At 40.0% G+C, this 18,993-nt stretch overlaps 1 protein-coding gene across 1 annotated transcript in view; it reads right to left on the reverse strand.

Annotated features, from left to right (window-relative positions):
• FAM81B (family with sequence similarity 81 member B) overlaps nt 1–18,993 on the reverse strand; it is a gene marked incomplete at its 3' end in the record, with an annotated part of 52,718 nt that overhangs the window by 21,797 nt on the left and 11,928 nt on the right. The window contains exons 3-4 of the mRNA XM_084233077.1: nt 9,302–9,545; nt 6,933–7,051 (exon numbers count right to left, since the gene is read on the reverse strand). Of these exons, the coding sequence (XP_084089203.1) occupies nt 6,933–7,051; nt 9,302–9,545 (363 nt within the window). The remainder of the gene's footprint in view (nt 1–6,932; nt 7,052–9,301; nt 9,546–18,993) is intronic.

The following is an 18,993-nucleotide window of genomic DNA, read 5'->3' on the forward strand; positions in this document are numbered from 1 at the left end:
TTTTAAAGATTTATTTATTTATGCATACAAGAGCTGGGGTACAGGCCAGAGATGTTGGGGGTGAGAGGAATCACCAGAGACAGAGGAATGGGAAACAGAACAGTCAGATTGATAGAAGCACACTGTTGAGGGGAGCAGCGGGCTAGACAGGAGAGGTCTGCCTCATCATGTGGGTTTCTCTCTGGCCCACAGGGAATCCGACTAGTGCTGCAGAGGCTGCAGATTACTTCATAGTGTAACAAGTTAAACCCTTGTGCCACCAGGGAGGCCCAGTTCACAGTATTTTAATACTGTAGCCAGATCACCTCCACTTTGCAACAAAAAAAGCTACCCTAGAGTAAAAATGTAGGAGTAAGCAGAATTCAACTCTTACCATCCATTTGCTTTCCCTCTTTGAGATTAACAGTTAACTCACTGAAGTGTTCTCCCTCCCTGCTTCTCGTGATTAACCATTAACTGATTCCACCTGCACCCCCAGGAACATGGAAAATTGATTGTGTTACATCCTTAGTAAAATTCTCTCTGTCCATTTGAGGTTGATTGTGGTATCAGAAACAAACATCTGAGGAAATGTAACAGGGTGGTCCCCAGGAAATGGGGGAGGTTCAGGTTCTTAGCTCCACCCAAGGGAGGGTGGAGCTGAGCAAGGAGGAGAAGAAACGAGAGGAGACTGAAGTGGGAAGGAAGCAGGATGGAGAGCAAGAAGGAGACCTGGAGGAGGCATGTAGAGCAGAGAGACACATGAAGAAACTGTGCTTGCTTCTTGGTCCTGGACTGGTTGGAACAAATGTGGGTGAGAGATCCATGTGGATGTTAACGTTAGCAGCTTTTATCTTGATTTTGCTCTTTCCTTCCAGATTTAGAGTCTGACTGTTTTTGACCCTTCTTTATGGTTCTCCGCCGGAAAGTGCTTTTAGACTTGTGCAGACTTTCAGGTCTTGCTTTGGGCCAATCCCACTTGGGTGGACAGTTACCCACAAGGGTATGGGTTAACTCTGGGTGCTTGATTTAAAAACTATATTCTTTGTCTTTTCTGTATTACACACTAATTGTATTAAACTTCCTTTTCATTTAAGGTCTACATGTTTTGTCTTAATGCAGTGGATGGCAGAACCCAAACCTATTCGGGTTTTTGGGGTAACAGGGCGCCCCTCTCCCACATCTGTAACAGAAACATCTTGCTGAGGGAAGTCAGGCACCTTCACTCATGTCACCTAGACTGCTGGGCACCTCCTTGGGCCTGGAAATATGAAGCCTTGCACTTCCCTGATGTTCCTTCACTCCTTATATAATCCTAACACACCCACATTTCAGGGAGTTGGTTTTTGGGGGCAACTACTCTGCCCATACCTTGACTGCCATCTTAAATAAGACTCCTTCACATAAATACAATTCTTGAGATTCAAAATTTGACTTTTTGTGGGTAAGCAAAAGATTAGGTTTGATTGCATATAATCCAACAGTATTAAATATTACAGGGTCTGTATATTAATTTGATGGCAAAAAATTCTAAAGTTGTTTCCTAGTGAGTTAGTAGATGTAGCAGCAGCTAAAGGAATGTCCTAGTTTATTTTCATCTCTTCCTGGTGGGACAGAACCCAGACTGAACAATGAAACATTGACTAAAAGCAGGATGAGTTGGAATAATTGAGATGAAGACATTGGAATAAATTGGGGAAAATTTTAGATTTTCAGCCTGATATATTAATTTAGTCTTAGGATTCTCACAGATTTTGATGTTTTGGGAATATTCCCTACTGCCTATGGTTATGTAAATTGAAAAATGTTCCTTTTCTATATTAAATTCTGAATCCAATTTCCTTCTTTTAGCCTTTTTCCTTGGTCCCACATTATTAATACCCTTCAGTCTAGAAAAAGTGTCCCAGCCCTCTGGAGTCATCTTCAAAAAGCAATTTCCCTCCTCTCAGCCTCTATCAAATCACCTACTCCTTGAGTTGTCTCAGTGTTTTTTTTTTTTTTTTAATTTATTTTTGTTTTCTTACATCATTGTTCATTTTTGTGCAATATAAGATTTATCCTTCAGGCAGGAGAAGTATAGGATCTCAATGTTTTTAGGAGAAAAACAATTCACAGTAACTTCTAAATGAAGCTTTGACTCATAAGGTTGCATGTGGTAATCTAAGGAACTCTAGTAAAATGGGGTTAGAGTTGAAGATTAACCTTCTTGGGGCCTCCCTGGTGATGCAAGGGGTTAAGCTCTCTGCAGCCTCTGCAGCATGAGTTTGATCCCCAGCCCGCCAGGGAGCAACCCACATGGCACAACAGACCTCTCCTGACTTGCCCGCTGCTCCCCTCAGCAGTATCCTTCGGTTAGTCTGCCTGTTCTGTTCCCCACTCTGTCTTTGGTGAATCCTCTCACCTCCCACACCTCTGGCCTGTACCCCAGTTCTTGTATAAATAAATAAATAAATCTTAAAAAAACTAAATAAAAAAAAAAGTTTAACCTTCTTCTTAGCTTGTCATGGAAGCCCACCCCACTCTCATCAAATATGGCCTCTCTCTGGAGAGGAAAGGTTACAAATACTGTATACTGTATTGATGCATAGCTTCAATACACTCATACATGCAAGTGTAGTGTACCGAAGGGCTGTGTCTTTTGTATCTACAATATCAAAGTTTGTCATTTAATGAAATAACTTGTCATCAGTAGTATTTATTAGGAACCACATTTTCATGTTGTCATGCTAAGTGTTATCAATATTGTTTGTTTCATGTCTATCAACATTTTTTAGGATCCAGAATGAATTTCTTTTTTCAGGTTTGTGGTGCCAAATTTGAGCCAAAGGTGGGTTAGTAGGGTCATTTTACCTGAGCAATCCCTTGAAGGGGTACTAGTAACTGTTGTAGGGGAGTTGAGGGATGCAGAGAGAGAAAAACTTAGGAATTGATCTGATCAAAAATGGGAGCTGGATGGTATGCAGTAAAAGCCATTTCTCACATTTGTATATATAAACTATTATTATTAGAACAACCTGTTATTGGTCAGTACATAGCAGTGGTTACTGCTATCACCACTCCCTGCCACCTTTCCCTCTAGTCCCCACCCTGCCCCTTATTCAGGGACTACTGGCTTGGGCCGTGTAGACTAATGGTTAAGAATTTGATCTCTGGGCCTCCCCTGGTGGTGCAGCGGTTGAGTTGATGCCCCAGCCAGATTATACACTGGCAAGCAGCGAAGGTAAAGGGCCTCACCCCATGGGGCCGAAGGTAAAAGCACTGGACTGCGAAGCTGCCTGCAGCCTCTGCAGTGCTGGTTCGATCCCCGCCTGCCAGCAAGGGTCCCACATGGCGCGACAGACCTCTCCTGCCGCCCGCTTCTCCCCTCAGCAGTGTATTTCATCGGCTTGCCTGTTCTGTTCACCACTCTGGTGAATTCTCTCACCCTCCTGCACTTCTGACTGTACCCAGTGCTTGTATAAATAAATAAATAAATAAATCTTAAAAAAAAAAAAAAGAATTTGGTCTTTGATTTCAGACCAGGTTTTAAATCTGGCTTCTGCTACTCCTAGATCTTAACTTCTAAGTCTCTATGTTTTTCAGTTTTCGTAATCTATGGAAAGAGGGTACCATGGTGGAGGTCATTACATATAGCTGCACAATTGTCTATCATCCAACTCCAGAGATTGCCAGACACCTGGGAGACAGAGGAATGTTTCGAATTGCTCTGTGCTTAATCTTCAAAACCTACATAGCTGTCCTGAATAATGTTACTTCACAGGGTTATTTGAGGATGAAAGGATGTAATCAATTCTCCCACTACCTGGCACATAGGAAGCACTCACACTAGATCAGCAGCTATTATTTATTTACTAACTTGAGAGCTGTCATCTCTTTATTTTCATCTCACCCAATCCCACCAGCCTAATCCCACACATTGAAGTCAGGATTAGTGGTTTTTCAAAGCTAGACTCTATATTTCAAAGGAAGTTTCTCTTTTGCTCTTTCTTTGGGATGGCTTCATTGTTTACATGAAAATAACACAAGACCATTATGAAAATGTTTCACATAATAAAAAAAAAAAGAGGAGAGTTAACACTATTTCATGAATGAATGATTTTCATGAATGATCAGTTTTCATGAATGATCATTGCTAATATTTGGTTATCATTCCATTCATCATTACTCTCTCTGTGTACGTATGTATTCTCATATATAGACACACATGCATGCCGATATATATATATATATGCACACATACATATATAGAATGTTATTTATATAATGTTTCTTTTGTTAGACTATGACAAATGTTACTTCATTCTTTTATGAATGGTTGAGGTGGAGAAGTTTGAGGTGACTACATTTTCCCCTTTTATGTGATTTATTTTGTCTATTTAATTTTTTAAAATTTAAAAAAAAATTATTTATTTATTTATACAAGCACTGGGTACAGTCAGAAGCGTGGGAGGGTGAGAAAATTCACCAGAGTCAGAGCGGGGAACAGGCAGACTGACGAAATACACCACTGAGGGGAGCAGCTGGAGGCAGGAGAGGTCTCGCCATGTGGGACCCTCGCGGGAGCCTGGGGATCAAACAGGCACTGCAGAGGCTGCAGGCAGCTCCGCAGCCCAGCACCCAACCGCTGCGCCACCAGGGGAGGCCCTTTAATTTTTTGAATAAAGATTTTCTATCCTTGATGTTCAGTAATTTAAGCCAGGATATCTTGGTTTCATTTTTCTCATATAAATTTTTCTGGGGTCACAGTTTTCCCTTTTGATTCAAATAAGTTTCTAGAAACTTATTCTCCTATACATTTATTTTCTTAAGAATTTGTTCTGTTTCTTCTTCAGGAAAACCTATTAAGTCTATATTAGGTCTATGCTGAATGAGTTTTATTTGTCTCCAATATATAATTTCTGTTTGATATTATTCCATTCATCTCTTGGTTTCATTTAAACCTCTTTGTTATTTTGACTTATATTAAGATAAGGTTTACAGGAATAAAATAATAGGTTTATAAATGGTTTGCAGGAAGAAAAATGGTTGTAGTTTCAGCAGCATACCACCAAATTGAATCAAATGCCAATTTGCATTCAAAACAGATGTTTGGTGTTTATTTTCTTTGTGAAATTATATTATACAGAGCAATATTATACCTAAAGCATATCTAAGAAGGGGGTAAGAGTTATTAGTGTTTATTTTATTAACTTCATAACTTACCCAGATATTGGAAATATTCTTTTGTATGTAGGACATACACTAATAATATAAAATTTTTTATAAGTATGAATATATATTCATAAATAATATAAATAATGCATATTTGTATGTGTATGTACAACTGAACACACTTAAGAAGTAATCCTATAGATTTGATTTTCGTAATTTTTGTGTTGTTTGTTACCTTCTCTGATTCTCATAGATAATGCTCAGTTTAGGTCTATGAGAGTCCTCACTGATTGCTGAAATTGACTTTCTTTCATCTCTATGCCTTTTTTCTGTATCATACAATTTAGCTGCTATTAGAATGCCACTAAATATGAAATGTCACTCCTTTACTTAAACCTTCCCATGGCTACTTATAACCTAATAAAGTCCACAGCATCCCTCCAACTCTGGACCACTTCTCTAGCTTCATCTCCCAATTGCCCAATTCTCAGTAAATACTAACTTTTAAATATCATAATTAAAATACCCTTCTCATTGGTAGGCCCTTGAATATGTCACCATAATTTATTCCTCATTTCTTTTGCACATTTTATTCCTTCTTTTTGAAATGCTCTCCTACATTTCTTGTTCAGCTATCTGCTACATATCATTCATAACTCATCTCAAATGTCACCTCCTCCAGGAAGACTTCCCTATGTCCAAAACTGATTTGGATATTCCCATAGCACCCCAGACTTTCATTTACAGTGTTCATCTCATTGTTTATATTTGGAGTTTGTTTTCTCAAGTAGAATGAACAGCAATAGGCAGGAGTATGTATTTCCGAGTATGTGTGATCCTACGTAACACACTGCTGGTGTATGGTAAGGACTTCATACATTTTTCTTGAATCAAATAGATGGCTACCCTCGGAGAGGTATGTCTTAAACATTTATCAAATGGAGATGGAGGTATTTCAGGAGAGAAGAAAGAAGGGCTGGCAGAAGAGGTAGTCATTCACAAGTCATCCTTGATGTGGCTACCTGAGTGGTTCTGCCATTGTCAATTTCTACAGATTTTTCTGAACTTTTACTAGTAATTCTTTTGATTTAGAAATCTCAAACAAAAGATGTTATTCAAAATTGCATCCATTTTACAGCAAGTCCATTTTGTTAGACTTTTGGATGTAATTCATATACATCTTCAATTTTTTTAAAGATTTATTTATTTATACAAGAAATGGGGTACAGGCCAGATTTGCGGAAGGGTAAGAGAATTCACCGGAGACAGAGCAGGGAGCAGAACAGGCAGACTGACAAAATACACTGCTGAGGGAAGCAGCTGGCACTGCAGGAGAGGTCTGCTGCACCATGTGGGACCATCGCCAGCCGGCCGGGATTGAACTGAGACTGCAGACGCTGCGGACAGCTTCACAGTGCTGTGCTCAACCGCCTGAGCCACCAGGGGAGGCCCCATCTTAAATCTTTTCATCTTTAGACTTGGGTACCTCTGGGGATTGTATATTTGGTCATGAGGATGTTTGCTTGCAAGGGTATTGTCATTTGGACAGCTGAGGACTGTAAAGACAAGACTCTTGTTACTTGTGGATGGGACCAAATTGGACATTCCATGTAAGGGTACTTTCCTAGAAGTCTTGGATCTTATAGGTAGTATGGGGCGTTCAAATTCTATGATGCACTGTCTCAACTACCATTTCTTTACATTAGCTCAATGTAAAGATAGTATCTTGTTTTCTACAACATGAAACTTATTTGGAAAGGAGAATTCAGTGGCCCAGAAATGACTGCCAAATGACTTCTCACCTGGCTACTCTTCCCCGAAGATCTCCAACTCCTTGAGAGTGCTTGGTATTCAGTTCCTGTACTGCGTAGTTAGTTCCTGTGGCCACCTGGTCTCGAACTCTAATTTGGTCTTCTAAAATCTGTAATTTTGAGTTAAAATGCTCATTAATTTCTTCTTATAAGATCATCATTCAAAAGCATAGGCTAGAAAATGGAATATATTCCACAATAAGGCTGATATGTATCTGTTGAGAGTCCTGTACTGGCAACATGCATTACAAGCTTTCAGAGTGTTAAGTCCTGGAAATTCCACTTTTAAGAATATATGCTTTGGAAATAATAAAAATAAGGCATATTTATGCACACAGATATTTTAATAATAAAAAAATAAGCAGGCACAGTGTATTTCTATGTAAAGAATTTAAAATGACATATGAAAGAATTATAATATAATTTTATATTAAAGATTGTGCTTACAAATATAGTTTCAGCCTCCTTCTCAGCCTAGAAAGACTAGAGGGACATGAATCTGGGTGTTTGTAGGGGTCGCCATTTGGTGATGGAATTGTGAGAACTTTCTTTTCCAGATTTTAAAACTTTTCCCTCAACTTTCAAAATTATTACATTGAACATTGTAATTGTAGCCCTTGAAAAGTTGGGGGGAATACAACAAAGCAATATTATACCTAAAATTCTTTTTTCTTCAGTTAAAAATAAATTAATTTTAAGACTTGTCATTAGCTGCCAGCTTGAAACAATGTGATTTTTAAAAAGAACAGAGTCCAGAAAGATAGTGGCAGAGTGAAGATTTTGTGCCTCTTTCCTACAAACATGTAAAACAAACTGATGTAAACCAAAAACAAAAAACCAAGAGGGAAAAACTGATTACCACCATACACAATAGGAGCATTAGCCTGATGGAAAGGGGTAGGAAAATCCTTAAGTGAACTTAGTTTAGAGTGATAATGGGGCAGCACAACTACAAGAGGGAGGTGTAGCTGTGGGACAGAGCCCCCTACAGCTACTGACTCAGCCGACTTTTGGGGTCCCGAGACTTGGCACTACACTGGATAAAGGCGTGCGTGTGCAGGCACCCAGGCCAGGGCATGTGTTGCTGAAGAGCTGCAGAGTTCTGGACACAGAGCAAAGACTACTGACTTGAATCTGAGACTCATAACAGAGCAGATAATAACTTGCACTGAGTTGGAGCACCCAAACTTCCCTGTAGAAGAGTCTGTTGAAGATTTCCAAATACCTGCCACTCCCCCAACAAAAAAAAAATGCTTCACAACAGGAAGTTCATATTCCTGAGTTTTACTGGATTTGATCCTTTGATGCCTACTGCCTCATTCTTTTTTAATGCCTACTACCAGTCTCATTTCCCCAATTATGCCAACAAGCGTAAAAACAACAGTTGAAAATCTAACCTTACTAAAACCTATACAAAATTGAAAATGAGGAGATAGAAGAACACAACACAAATCCCAGAACAATGAATTTCAAAACAAAGTCCAACCTTCTGTTGAGGAGACCTTACCAACAAATACAAATATAGACAGAGTTGGGAGACATTTATAAAACAAATTGCAATAACATCAGCAGATACCCATATATGCCAAGCTCACTCAAAACAAAAGTTTTTATACTTTATAGTTTCTGGAAAATGTTTTGGCTTTGTCTTTTTCCGAAGTTAATCTAGGAATTAAAATATGGAAGAATAAATTCTCAGCAAGTTTTCTAGAGCTCTGGGAAAAAAAATTCCCTTATTGCTGGGTATTGTATTGGGAGTATAACTATTATGTATTAAAATATACAAATCAAAGTATATATCTGGATGGATTTGAAAAATAAAATCAAATATGTAACAACTACCCAGGTCAAAATATAGAACATTCTAGCAGTGTTTTGATATTTCTGAGAAAGCCAGAATAAATAGAAAGTGCAAACACCCTGAAGCCAGAGCATGTTTAGCATGTTCTAGGAAGAGTTTGGAGGCCAATGTGGCCCAAGCTATATTGAGGTCACATTGTGATGGGCCTGTGAGCCAGTGTTGCCAAGACATTATGAAAATCTCTATTTGAAATGATTACATTAACAGACTCTTGAAAATTTAGACTAAAATAAGCATTTTAGGATAATGTCTGATATAAAGTTAAACAATTACCTTTTATGTCACAAAATAGACATTTAATAAGCATTTTTTGAAAATAATTTCCTTCTCCATTTTGACATCAACAAGTGGTTGAAAAATTAAGCCATTTTTCTCTTGGGCAACAAAGTATAATCATTTCAACCTAAATGATAGTGAGCCATTTCTATAGTTGAAACACTGGTGGTTTATAATCTCTTCAAACAATGATGCCAACAGGGTTTGGAAAATAAAGAACTACCTCAATGTTTTGGCTGAGCTTCTTGACGATGCTGGTGATAGTCTGGATGTGGCTTTCCAGTAGCTTCCTGGCAAGTGACTCCTCCTTTCGAAAGCCTTGAGCTCCCTGAAGGCAAGCAGAGATGTCCTCCTTGATGCGGAAGGCTTGTTCAAGCAGGAAAGCTATGGTGCGCTCCTGGTTGTTCAGTCTGTCTTCTAGCTGACTTCTCTGAGTATTTGGAATAATAGGAAGAAAAGACTGGCCCCTGGTCAAGAGAAGGACACAACACTGGGGCATTACATGAATGAACTGGAGGAGTCAGATCCAGAGCTTGCACCCCTTACTTCTGTTCTTGTTCTCTCTCCGTTTTGAATTGGGTAGGACTTTAAGCACATTCATGGTTAGAATCTTGGTTTATGTCCTAGGTTAGAAGCAGATCTGGCTTCTTACGCTTGGACCTTATATCATACATTTTTCATGTTTTCAGAGCAGGACTCTTCTGTGTATTTACATACTACACTAACACGCTAAGTTGGGTGGCTTCTGGATCACATAAATTTAATACCCATAAATTAAATAGACGAGAAGGCTGCCTTCTAATAGTTGGAAGAAATGATAGCTCAAAGGCAAGATGTACAAAGACTCAGAGGAAAAAAGCAAACAAAGTAAATTAGGAGAGAAAAAAGACAAAAGTTAAGACCTATTTAGTATCAAGTCATTAGCCGTATTGGCGTTAGCATATCACTCCTTCAACTAATAAACCTTTTGAAGGACAAGTTACTTTTATTATGTCTTTTTCTTTAATTTTCTTTGCTCACTTTTGTGTTCTACTCTCTGAAGTCATACATCATTAATTTTGGTTTAATATATTCATTAAAAGCAAGTCAGTGAGTTTAGTCTATACTCAAGGGGAGGAGAATTAGGCTCCACTTCTTAAAAAATGAGACATCAAATAATTTAGGACTTTCTATATTTTATATTTATTTTTTATTGTCTTACATCATTTTCATTTTTGTACAATATTTGATTTCTCCTCGCAGGTGTAGGCCCCATAATTCTTCTATCCCCACAGCATTCATGATCCATCACCATAGTTCCTTGTGCTCTTCCCTCTCCTTTATTACAGGGCAGAGTGAGGGGCACCCCAGAATCCCAAAACCTGCTCTAAATAGGTTCTGCCATCCACCGCATCCAGACAAAACATACTCTAGTGCAGAGTATGTTTCATTTCCTTTAATGAAAAGGAATTTTAATGCAATTAGTGTGAAAAAAAAAGAAGAGAAGGGAAAGCATAGAGAAAATAGCTTTCACATAGAGCACCCAAAATTACCCATCCCTTTGTGGGTAAATGCCAAGCCAAACTGGGCTGGCCCAAAGCAGGGGCAATGAGGCCCGAAAACTTGCTACAAGTTTAAGGTACCTTCTGGTGGTGTTAGGGGGAAAAGGATGTCCCAAAGCAAATTCCATATAGGCTTTGTGGACTCCACCCCCACCCCAGGTCAAAGCCAAAGACACTGGGAACTCCAAATCCCATCACCACCAAAGGGAAGGTGGCTGGGACCTGAGGGTGGGGTTAAGCAGCCAGGTGGATACAAAAGGCAGACACGTGGGCTTTGGGGGCTCTCCATTTTTGGGCTCTCCGCCAGCTTGCAGCGTCTGGTCAGCTCTGAGAGTGACTTTGGGTTTCCAGGTCGTCGGATCGGGTAGGACGCATTAAAGACTTTATTTCCCTATTTTCTCCCTGAGTTGTACATTTTCCTTATTTCTTTTTCTCTTGTAAATAAACCTTTTATTAAACCTTTTATTAACCCTTTTGCGTGTGTCTGTAGTAGAGTATTCATAAGTCCCTTTAAAGCGCGCGGGTGAGCACCCACAGCCAGGAAACTGTTTAATATCAGGGTTGCTCTATAACAGCTGGACCCATAGGAAAGGGGCAGAAGGGGCCAGACAAGTCTGGAAGGAAAAGAACAAAATCAAAATTAACATAAAAACTGCCAATGTTAACCTCCCCATGGGTCTCTCACCCACATCTGTTTCAAGTGTCTCCCTCCAAGTTATCCAAGCCCCTGGTACAAGTCCAAGGCTGAGACACAAGCGCAGCTTTTTCACATCTCTCTGCTCCATGTGCTTCCTCCAGGTCCTCTCCTTGCTCTCCATCCTGCTTCCTTCCTTCTCCCAGTCTCCTCTCCAGCTTCTCCTCCTCCCTCCACCCTTCCTTGGGTGGGGCAGGAAACCTGAAACCTCCCCCTTCCCTTTGGACCCCTCTCCCTCTTTCCCTGCTGTTTGCCTCAGGTCCATGGTTTGCCTGCACCTTTTGTCTTTTTAACTTAGGACATTTGAGACCCACTACAATAGTGTCTAACTGGCTTCTGTCTCCTATTGTATCTTCCCTGTGGCTTCCCCACCTGTTGCCATGGAAAAATATCTTGTGGAAAGCAAATCTGATGCTGCTCTGAGTTGGGATCTAGGGCCTGAGGAATGGTGGGGGCTTCTGTGGGGCTGAAAGGACAGACTTTGAAACCATAGGCAATATAGGAAATATAGCCTCCCCCAGGCCCAGGGTTCTGGTCTCTGCATAGCCCTTGGTGAGGCTCCTTCAACCACAGCCCACCTCTACTCGGCTGTTGGTGACTTTTGAAGGGCCTACTCAGCTTCAGTCTGCTGAGAAGATGGAAGCTCCCAGCGAGTGAGAGACAGCGAGACAATGGGGAGAGGAGACACAGAGGACAGCTCCTGTGAGACTGAGTACAGAAAGAAAATGAGTTACACAGCTCCTCAGGAGTTCCTGTGCTCACTGGGGTTCTGACCATAAGGTTGAACAAGAAGGATTACTGATTTTTCATCCTCCCTTCCTCCTAAAAAAATAGAGAATCTAGAGAGAGAAAACTGTGAAAACCCCCCAGGGGCAGTGTGAGCTTTTTAAAACTGGCAAATGTGTGGGCTGATGTAGTGAGTGCTGTGTTGTGATACCCAATTCTCTCTTCATGAAGAAAGGATTTATTTCCCAATGGCTAACAGATCTGCAAGCAGACAGATCTCAATTTCTATTCTTTGGTAGTACCTGGGTGGAGTCACCTTGTCTAAGGTCATGCTTATTTCCTGGAGCAGCTCCAGTTTGGTGGATGGTCAGAGTGTGGGTATGAAGGCCTGACCCACTTGCTCTATGCCAAAATAACTTTGAAGGACCTTCTGAGCTTAGAGCACTGTGTGTGGCAGTGAGCTGCAGCCTGTTGGTATTGCATCACAATACCCAATTTTCCTTTTTTTTCATCTGCCATATTGTTTCCTCTCCTCTTCCACAGATGTTGATCCCAAAGTACTCCACAATAAACCTTCTGTTCAGCAGTCTCAGACTCAGACCCTGTTTCCTGGGTAACCAACCTGAGTCAGAGGCGGCTTTGGCCTGGGGCAAGAGAGAGCTCAGCTTGGCTGTAGGCGGATCATTGTATTTCTGCTTTTGCTCTTCCCCTGCTATTACTCTGGGGCTATGTTTGACTCCTGTGAAATTTCAGACTTTGGGCTAAATGTCCTCAAGAATAACAGGTAGAAGACCTATGTTGGTAAGAAGCTGAAACAGGCCTCCCTGGTGGTCCAGGGGTTAAAATCTCAGGGCTATCAAGCTATCACCAGACACTGTGGCATGAGTTCGATTCTGGCTTGGAGCTAACCCACAAAGCACAGTAGACCTCTCCTGTCTCTTCTGCTGCTCCCCTTAGCAGTGTATTTCAGTACATTTGTCTGTTCTGCTCCCCACTCTGTCTCTGGTGAATCTTCTCATCTCCCGCACCTCTGGCCCACATCTCAGTTCTTGTATGTATAAATAAAAATAAATCTTAAAAAATTATTTTTAAAAAAGAAGCTAAAATAACAATAATAAATGTTGGGGAATGATTGACCTTGGGTAGTTGCTTCTATTCTTCTACTTCTACATGCCCCAAATATCTGCTCTCCTAACATTCCTTCTTCCTGGGAAGCAAAAGTGAACCCCTACCAGGAGAAGTTATTTTGTAGGATGGGAATGGTTGGCTGTGGTTTAAAAGTATCTGGGGCTCACTTACATCCCACCTCCTGCGTTCATCAAAGCTGACAAGACTCCACTGGAGACCATTGTCTGGCTGATACTCCCATATAAAAATGAACTCACAGGCCAGACTGCAAGGGCATTTGAGGAACACAGCCTTTTCAAAAGACAACTTAGTCAAAATATAATTCATCTTCTGGATTTTGCTTTCCTATTGAAAAGAAATGTCAGAATATATTCAGCCAGAAAATGTTTTGGCAGAAGAAAATAAGCCAAAAATCAACATTCTTGAATACAGAAAAAACGTAGAGACGAGAGTCAGCCAAAACATAGTTTGGCTGTGAAGTTTCTTAGTAGGTCCCGGAAGACCCAGCACACCATATTCCAAACCCCTACACTATGCTGCCACAGTCCAGAGAAATAAATAATGCTCCTTTATTTACTATTGATGATGTTTGACCAGACCCAACTATCCACAAAAGTCTTTTAAAATAAATTTTATGGCCTAGCTCTTACCCTTCTCGCTGATAAATTGCCTCTGACCACACAGGTGAAAATCTCCTAAATGGAACTAATACATACCTTACCTTTTCTCTTTACCTAGGATGTTAGAAAATAACCATATATCTGCTTCTGAAACTAACGCTTTGTTATAGAATAATGTAATCTTTCTATTTACACAAACCATTTTTCACAACAGTGTAGAAGCTTCAGGAATGCTGGTGCCAGTGACCAGAACCTTTTCTGGCTCTACTCTCCAAGCTAGTCCTCGTTTTTGACTTTGAAAATAACGCTCTTTTATTAAACTTTTCTCATCTTAGTGGTCATAATTTAAAGGCTTATAAACATTAAAAGAGAAGATAAAGGGGGCCTCCCCAGTGGCGCAGCGGTTGAGCGCTGGGTTGCGAAGCTGCCCGCGGCCTCTGCGGCGCCGGTTCGATCCCCGGCTGCTCCCTGGCTACCGGAGGAGGATCCCACATGGTGCGCAGACCTCTCCTGCCGCCCGCTGCTCCCCTCAGCAGTGTACTTCGGTCCTTCTGCCTGCTCTGCTCCCCGCTCTGGCTCTGGTGAATTCTCTCACCCTCCCGCGCTTCTGACTGTACCCAGTGCATGTATAAACAACAAACAAAAAAAAAACAAATAAATAAATAAAACATGCCTCTATAAAAAAAAAATAAATAAAATAAAAATACAAGCTTCTTAAAAAAAAAAAAAAAAAAAGAGAAGATAAAGGAAAGTATTAGAGAAATAAAAAATAGAAAACATAAAAGTAAACAAGTAGAAATAGTTAAGCATGAAAAATATAATTAAAGAAAAATGAAAAATGAGATACAAGCGATAGAGAAAATAGCAAAGGAATGAACTAGTGATATGGGAGAACAGATGGAATTCACCAGGTAGAAGAAGGAACAATCACGTAACTTGGAGATGTCAGGGTCAGAATCTGAAACTAATGTCTGTCAAATGTTAGTTTTAACTGCCATATATTATGATCATTTTCATAAGATAATAAGCAGAAGCAGGAGGCCCTCTTTGATTAATGCTCCTTATGTGACCTTATAGAGTGACAGCAGAAATGACACATAGAAGTGTCCTCAGGATTCATATCCACTCTTTCTTTAATTCTTTCTTCATTTTTGGGACCTGGCCACATTATCCTCTCTACATTTTCCTCCTAAAAAAGTTTATACTCCACATTGAGTGGCTAGAATGGTCTTTCTTATACAGTAGCATAAAATTCAATTACTAGGTAAATAAATTTGCTGTAGCAAATTTAACATATAATTCCCACAAGCTATATGTTAAGATCTGCAAGCTGTTTCCAGATCCCAAGGTAATGATGAAAGAGCTTGTTTACAGAAATCAACTGGCTGGTGGCACAGAGCAGGGAAGAAGAGAAGCAGCTAGGGACCACCCTTTTACAGTAGATCCTGCAGTGGTTGAGATAAATGGCCCCCTTGATGCCAAGATGTACAATTCCAGAAACATGACGATTTGCACACTTTCCCTAAATAACTAGTATCCCTTTCCCAGACTCTAGCACATACCCTTCCCTATAAAAACCCTAAACTCTTCTTCCTTACAGTGATGATTTGAGCCTGGGCTCCCACCACCTCCGTTAATACTATCTCGATAAAAAATTTTTCCCATTTCAAACGCTTTGTGTTCAGCGTTTGGTCCTACTACAGGATTGTTAAGTCCTCAACGATTTTAATGTTCTTTATGAAAATGCAGTATGAAATAGCCTCTTCAGCCTAGGTGAGATTCATCTCTCCTCACCTGCAAATCTGAGAAATAAAGAAGCCTTTGCTAAGGGTTTCATTAGTTGGATTCCATGCATGACTCAAATGGTACAAACATGTTCTGGAAAATTACCAAATGTAATCATATTGTGTATGTATATGTATGTGTACATATATGTATATGTGTATGTGCATCATATAGAATCTGTTATAGGGCAACCCCAATGTGAAATAGGTTGCCTGACTGTGGGTCCTCACCTGTGAGCTTAAAAGGGACTTATAATGAGGCTCAACTGCAGACACACACAAAAAGGTTAATAAAGAGTTTATTTTCAAAAAGGGGAAATGAAGAAGTAAATAATTCAGGGAGAAAGAGACAGAGATAAATTGGTAAATGAGTCCTATTAGTTCCGCTGTGCTGAGCCCCCAATAGCATGCTGAAAGCCGGTGAAAAACCTATAAGCCCAAGGCCCACATGTCTGGTAATACACCAAACCTGGCTGCTTAACTCCACCTCAGTTCCCAGCAATCCTCCCTTCGGTGGTGATGACATTAGGGGATCTATAGTCCTTGGTGTCTTGGATCTCTTTGGTCAGGGATGGGGGTGAGTTCCAGAAAACCTATTTGTGGAGTTTGGTCAGGACCTCCTTTCTTTCCCTTCAATAAATCCATTCCTATTAAACCCCAACATGCTGACATTGCTGCCTGGATGGGAGGTATGTGTCATATTCAAAGACAGAAGGCAGAAGAATGTCAGGCCCTGATGGTGGAGACACATAAAGCCTAGCAGTGGGCACATGCAAACAGATTTGCTTGTTATTTTCCTCGAGCTAGTACTTCTTTCCTGCAAACTTGATTTGCCAGTGAAAAGATGTTTGTTCTCCAATCTACAGTCCTATATAGATACTTATAAATAATGCAGCATTCCGTGCATAATGAAAATTTTGTTTTTCTCTTATGAGTTCCCACTGTGGCAGGCACTGTGGGTTACCTTCCTAATATAGCCCTCCAACCTGATTATTTCATCTTCCTGGCCCCTCTCCTTTAGGGGTTAAAGCTTATCACAGAGGTCACATTCTGTTCTTCAGGAGTGAGGTGCAATTGATTTGGGTATGAGCATGTGAAGCAATTCTGGCCAATGAAGTAGCAAAGGACACCTACTTGGGGGTTTCTGGAGAAGGAAGAGAGGCACAAGAAGAGACTGTCCTCTTTGTTGGATGTTCTCATCTCTGTGCTGGAAGCCTGGAATGGTTGAAGTCACCTTGTGATCATGAGTGAAGAGAAGATGGCAGGGAGGAAGGATAGTAATGCCTGGGTGCTTGATGATGTTGTCTAGCTTCCAAATGAATCAATCTCTAGACCCTTTTTTATATATGACTTAATCGATGTCCTTACATCTAAGTCATTGCGGATGGAATTTTATGTGCAACTCAAAGGCTGACATCACTGTTTCTGTATCTAGTAACTCACCAACAAAAATGTCAAATGAAATAGCAATATAACAGTATTTACTGAATGTCTAGTCCATGCACAGTATATAATGGTTCTATGCCTCAAGGAACTTACCTAATTTGGTGCTTCTCATAAAGAATCTTGAATTAGAATCAAGGGGTGGGTGGGAAGTTGGTAAAATGAAGATTCCCTGACGCTACTATGGAAGTGCTAAATATACTCTTGGAGTGGGGGGAAGTGCAAGAATATGTGCTTTAAATAAGCACTAGGTGACGCTAATGTTTCTAAAAATAGAGCATCTCTGATTTATTTAGTCCTGGTCATGTGAATACTGTGAGACAGGCTATATAAAGATGTGGTAAAGTGTGAAATATGGAATATGAGCTCTCAAGTTATGTAGACATTCGGAAGCAACTTAGCAAATTGGGAGGTAGATAGAGTGAGGGTAGAATACGGGTTCTTTCATTTATTGACCAAGTGTCTCGGTGGGCTCACAGGAACTGCTTTGCTGTGAGTTCTGACATCTAAGATGTCAGTTGTCTTACATGTAAGATGACACCTACGAAGCAGATGTAGGGGGTGGGGAGAACAATGCATTACTCCCTTTCAGGAGTGCTGTGGCTATGCCAAAACTCTATCCAGGAAGAGCAGGAGAAAGCAGACCTGAGCCAGCAGCGACTAGTGGAACAGGCTTCACCTTGGCTCCAATGCCAGTCTGTGGTTCTGCCTGGCATGGCTGGCCACAGTGTTGCTGCTGCTTAACCAGATGAAGGAAGCTTCTAAGGAGGCAGCACCTGGTGCTGGGTGGATGTTATTTGTCCATGGGTACATACGTAACTTACCAAATTCTTTTTCTTTGGTTACTAAAATTTATTTTTAAAGGTTATTTTATATTTAAATGGTAGTGTTCCTTTTAGAAATTCATTCTCTTGACTAAGATTCATTGTTGATTGCAGTATTATTATTATTATTATTATTGATGCTTAATAGAGTATCAACTAATGCTGTTTAATTCTACTTACACAAACATAAAGCTTTTTTTTTCCTCTCTCCACTGCATTAAGCAAAGAAAATATTGCTTTCCAATGGAATTCTCTAAACCAACAATTGAAAGAACACACATAGAACATTCTCAGTCTTTTATGAGAGTTTCCTAATGACACCACTGTTCAAATCATCACATTGTCCTACAGGGTAAATCTGAGGTCTTTCACTAATAGCAAGATGTGGGCATTGATTCTTCAGTAAATAATAAAATGATTGCTTTGTTAGTACATCAGTGGGACTTATATGTAAATTAAACTGTGAAAGAAATGAAATAATTGAATATTCCAGACTAGTCCAGATGGAGTTACTAACCACAGAAAAAAAGAATTCCCAGGGGGTCTTTCAAGAGATATTTGGACTTTATATAAGTCATTGATTATGTAGCTGACAACTGAATATGAACAGATTTTCCACAAACTCTGAGTTCTATTTCTCTGCAATTCAGTGTGAGTTACACCAGCTGTGCTGTCACTGGCAAATGCATCAGTACATAGAGCCTCTCACTTCTCTGCCTGTTCTGTTCTTGTGAATTGAGCACTAAATTTACTTAGGAGATTCTGATAACCATTTTGGCAACTTGTAATACTCAAGACACAAAAATTGAAAATTTAAACCTGTTTTCTAGAACATGAAAAGCATAATTTAAGAAAAATTTACATTTGCGAGGTCTTTTATATGACTAGTTACATCCTCAATGCATCAAGCAGTGCAAGAAATAAATTTCAGGTAATATTTTTATGCCTCATGAAAATAATCTGTGTGTGTGTGTGTGTGTGTGTGTATGTGGGGAGAAATGAAACCGAACATTTTAAAAAGTTACCATTTTTCAGTTGAGGTGACATTCATTTGCACTGTTGTTTATATATTAGAAATATAGAATCTCTTCCCTCAGATGTTCTTAATACATTGCACCCACCACCAAGATGCCCATAGTACTTTGTATTCTCTGC

Source organism: Talpa europaea, assembly GCF_964194135.1.
Source record: "Talpa europaea genome assembly, chromosome: 5".
NCBI classification, from domain to species: Eukaryota; Metazoa; Chordata; class Mammalia; order Eulipotyphla; family Talpidae; genus Talpa; species Talpa europaea.